The sequence below is a fragment of the Antennarius striatus genome, chromosome 19 (genome assembly GCF_040054535.1).
Source record: "Antennarius striatus isolate MH-2024 chromosome 19, ASM4005453v1, whole genome shotgun sequence".
NCBI classification, from domain to species: domain Eukaryota; kingdom Metazoa; phylum Chordata; class Actinopteri; order Lophiiformes; family Antennariidae; genus Antennarius; species Antennarius striatus.
This window is the reverse complement of record NC_090794.1, coordinates 2,848,827-2,851,735: the sequence shown is the minus strand read 5'-3', so window position 1 is coordinate 2,851,735 and position 2,909 is coordinate 2,848,827. Positions and strand designations below refer to the sequence as shown.

General features: G+C 50.2%; 1 protein-coding gene across 1 annotated transcript; it reads left to right on the top strand.

Moving 5' to 3' along the window:
• The first annotated feature begins 208 nt into the window (after window positions 1–208).
• Window positions 209–1,726, top strand: tmem121ab (transmembrane protein 121Ab). Its single transcript, XM_068343012.1, has one exon. It carries the CDS (start codon window positions 655–657, stop codon window positions 1,591–1,593), a length of 939 nt encoding a protein of 312 aa, XP_068199113.1. The 5' UTR covers window positions 209–654; the 3' UTR covers window positions 1,594–1,726.
• Window positions 1,727–2,909: the final 1,183 nt, after the last annotated feature.

Here is a 2,909-nt window from a genome sequence, read left to right as displayed (position 1 = left end):
GCGGCTGAAGGCCTCCGGCCACTGCACACTCCTCTCCTCTCTCTCTCTTCTGGTTTGTTTCCAACATACCGCAGGATCGCAACGGACCACGACTGCTGCCGCCGCCGCCGCCGCCTGCATGAGACTCCAGAAAGGAAGCCCTGGCGCACGCTGAGCCGCAGCTCGGGCGCGCGTACATGCGTCGCTTCCCTACAAAAATAAACGCTTGCATAAACGTTTCTTGCTTTTGGCAGCAACCGTCTCTCGCAATTTCATCACATGTCGATTAGACGAGGCCCCGCTCTCCAAGTATTCCCCATCCGACTGCGTGTTGCCATCCGTCATGGCGTGTCAGCTGTAGAGCCCCGGGTGTAGCGGCTGCAGAGAAGGAAGGTGGATCAATGGAAGTGCGCTGAGTAACGAGGTGATGTTTCTGTTTCCACGTGGTCTGAGCTCCATCAGCAGAAGAGCATTGCAACGCTGCTATGCTTCTACAAGACGATTACCGTCCTCTATAGATCAGAGCCCCCCCTTGAAGAAATAACCAACAGTAGGAACACCAGTTGGGTTCTAAACCCGCCTTGCGTTTCTGTTGCTTTCACCTTCAATTTTTTTTATTTTTTTTTATTTTCAAAACTGGGGTACAGACGGCAAGATCCAGCTGGTGCCCTCGCCATGGTGTTGCCACCCCCAGACAAACGTCACGTGTGCCTGACCACCATCGTCATTATGACCAGCATGGCCTTCATGGACGCCTACCTGGTGGAGCAGAACCAGGGTCCCAGAAAGATCGGAGTGTGTATCATCGTGCTGGTGGGGGACGTATGCTTCCTCATAGTGTTGAGGTACGTGGCGGTGTGGGTTGGTGCCGAGGTGCGCACCGCCCGACGAGGATACGCCATGATCCTCTGGTTTCTATACATCTTTGTTCTGGAGATAAAACTCTACTTCGTGTTCCAGAATTGCAAGGCAGACAGGAAGAGTTTGGAAACTGTGGCCCGGAAGGCTTTGACATTATTGTTATCCGTGTGCGTCCCGGGTTTGTACCTTGTTCTGGTGGCGTTGGATAGTATGGAATACGTGAGAACTTTCCGCAAGAAGGAGGACATGAGGAGCCGTCTGTTCTGGGTGGCTCTGGACCTGCTGGACCTCCTGGACATCCAAGCCAACCTTTGGGAGCCCCAGCGAACGGGCTTGCCCATCTGGGCCGAGGGTCTGATGTTCTTCTACTGCTACATCCTGCTGCTCATCCTGCCCTGCGTGTCGCTGAGCGAGATCAGCATGCAGGGCGAGCACATGACCCCCCAGAAGATGATGCTGTACCCGGTTCTGAGCCTGGTCACCATCAACGTGGTCACCATCCTCATCCGGGGCGTCAACATGGTGCTGTTCCAGGACAGCCGCGTTTCCACCATCTTCGTGGGGAAAAACGTGGTGGCCATCGCCACCAAGGCGTCCACATTCCTGGAGTACCGCAGGCAGGTGAAGGAGTTCCCCCACCCGCAGAACGCCATGGCGATGGAGCTGCAGCAGAACTCGGTGGGACACACGCAGCCCAACGCCACCAGTTTGCCCCACGAACCGTCGCCGGCTCAGGATGTGATCGACACATGACCGCATGAGAGTTTAGAGAGAGAGAGAGACGGCTTTTTACCAACGGGATCAGCTGCATGATGGGAGGAGATTCTGCCAACAGGAAGTGGAACCATTGAAGAGATTTTTCAGCACCCACCTGCCCATCAGAACCGTCAACCCACCCTGGTCACAGGTTTTTATTGTGCTGTTGTGTTTTTAATTGTTTGAAATATTTTTAAAAAGTTCCAACTTTTTCTTGAGAGACAATCTCCACACTGTGCAGCGGCGTGACATTAAGTCGTGTAAAATGGACAGTTGGTTACCCCCCAACTCCCCCCCCTCCCATTCCCCCAATTCGCCCCCCTCCCATCCCAGAACGGTGAGTATCTTGTATTTTTAAAGGTCACTTTTTCAACCGGGTGGCATTTGCTTTGTATTCCAGCACCAAAGGACAAACCACAAAGTGTGAAGCACTGAAAGGAAGTAGGAGGAGAGAGTAATGTGGGGTGGGGGGTGGGGGGGCAGTCATATCAGGGAGAGAGGGGGGGGTCTAATGTTGCTGAGCAAAGATGGCAGCAGACAAATACCTTTTGGTTCTGCTGAGAGAGGAAGCAGATGTCGAGAGAGCTCAGAACGCCACCGCCCACTGCAAACGTGTTTAAATTTGTGTGTGTGTGTGTGTGTGTGTGTGTGTGTGTGTGTGTGTGTGTGTGTGTGTGTGTGTCCAAAGGGTACATGTGGGAAGTTTAATTAGTTTAAGTTTCACATGATTTTGAAAGTGAATGATTGGCATGTGTGAATTACAGATGAGACAAATTATGTACAGATATTTGGGGGTGGGGGGGATAGTACTCTATTTGGGGGGGGGGTCGAGATGCTTTTTGTTTCCTGTTTCTTGTACTGTACATTCCTCTAAATCTGGTTCAGGCCTTGTCGTCACAGAACGCAGAAATCAGAGTCCATAGAACACGCCATTAAAGAATTGTTTAAAAAAAAAAAAGAGGAAAAAACGACAGTAAGATACAAACAGAAAAGAAGTTATTTCTGTTCTTCAGTTCATTTATTATGATCATCATCTACATTCTTTACCTGTTGGAGGCCGATGATGTTTTAATAAAGATATAAAAGGAAATTACGATGCAGGCATGTTTTGTTTTTTTGTTTTTTGGACCAAATCATGTTCAAAATAAATGTTATTTTTAGGAGTTTCGGAGCTCTTGTTGTACCTGAATGCATCACGTACACTAGACTAACTAACAGCAGAGCCGTTTCTGTGAGGTTGTGCATGGAAGAATAAACACAGCACATAAATATGTAGGAGGAGCCGCCTCCTCTTCATCTTCCTCCCCTCAGGC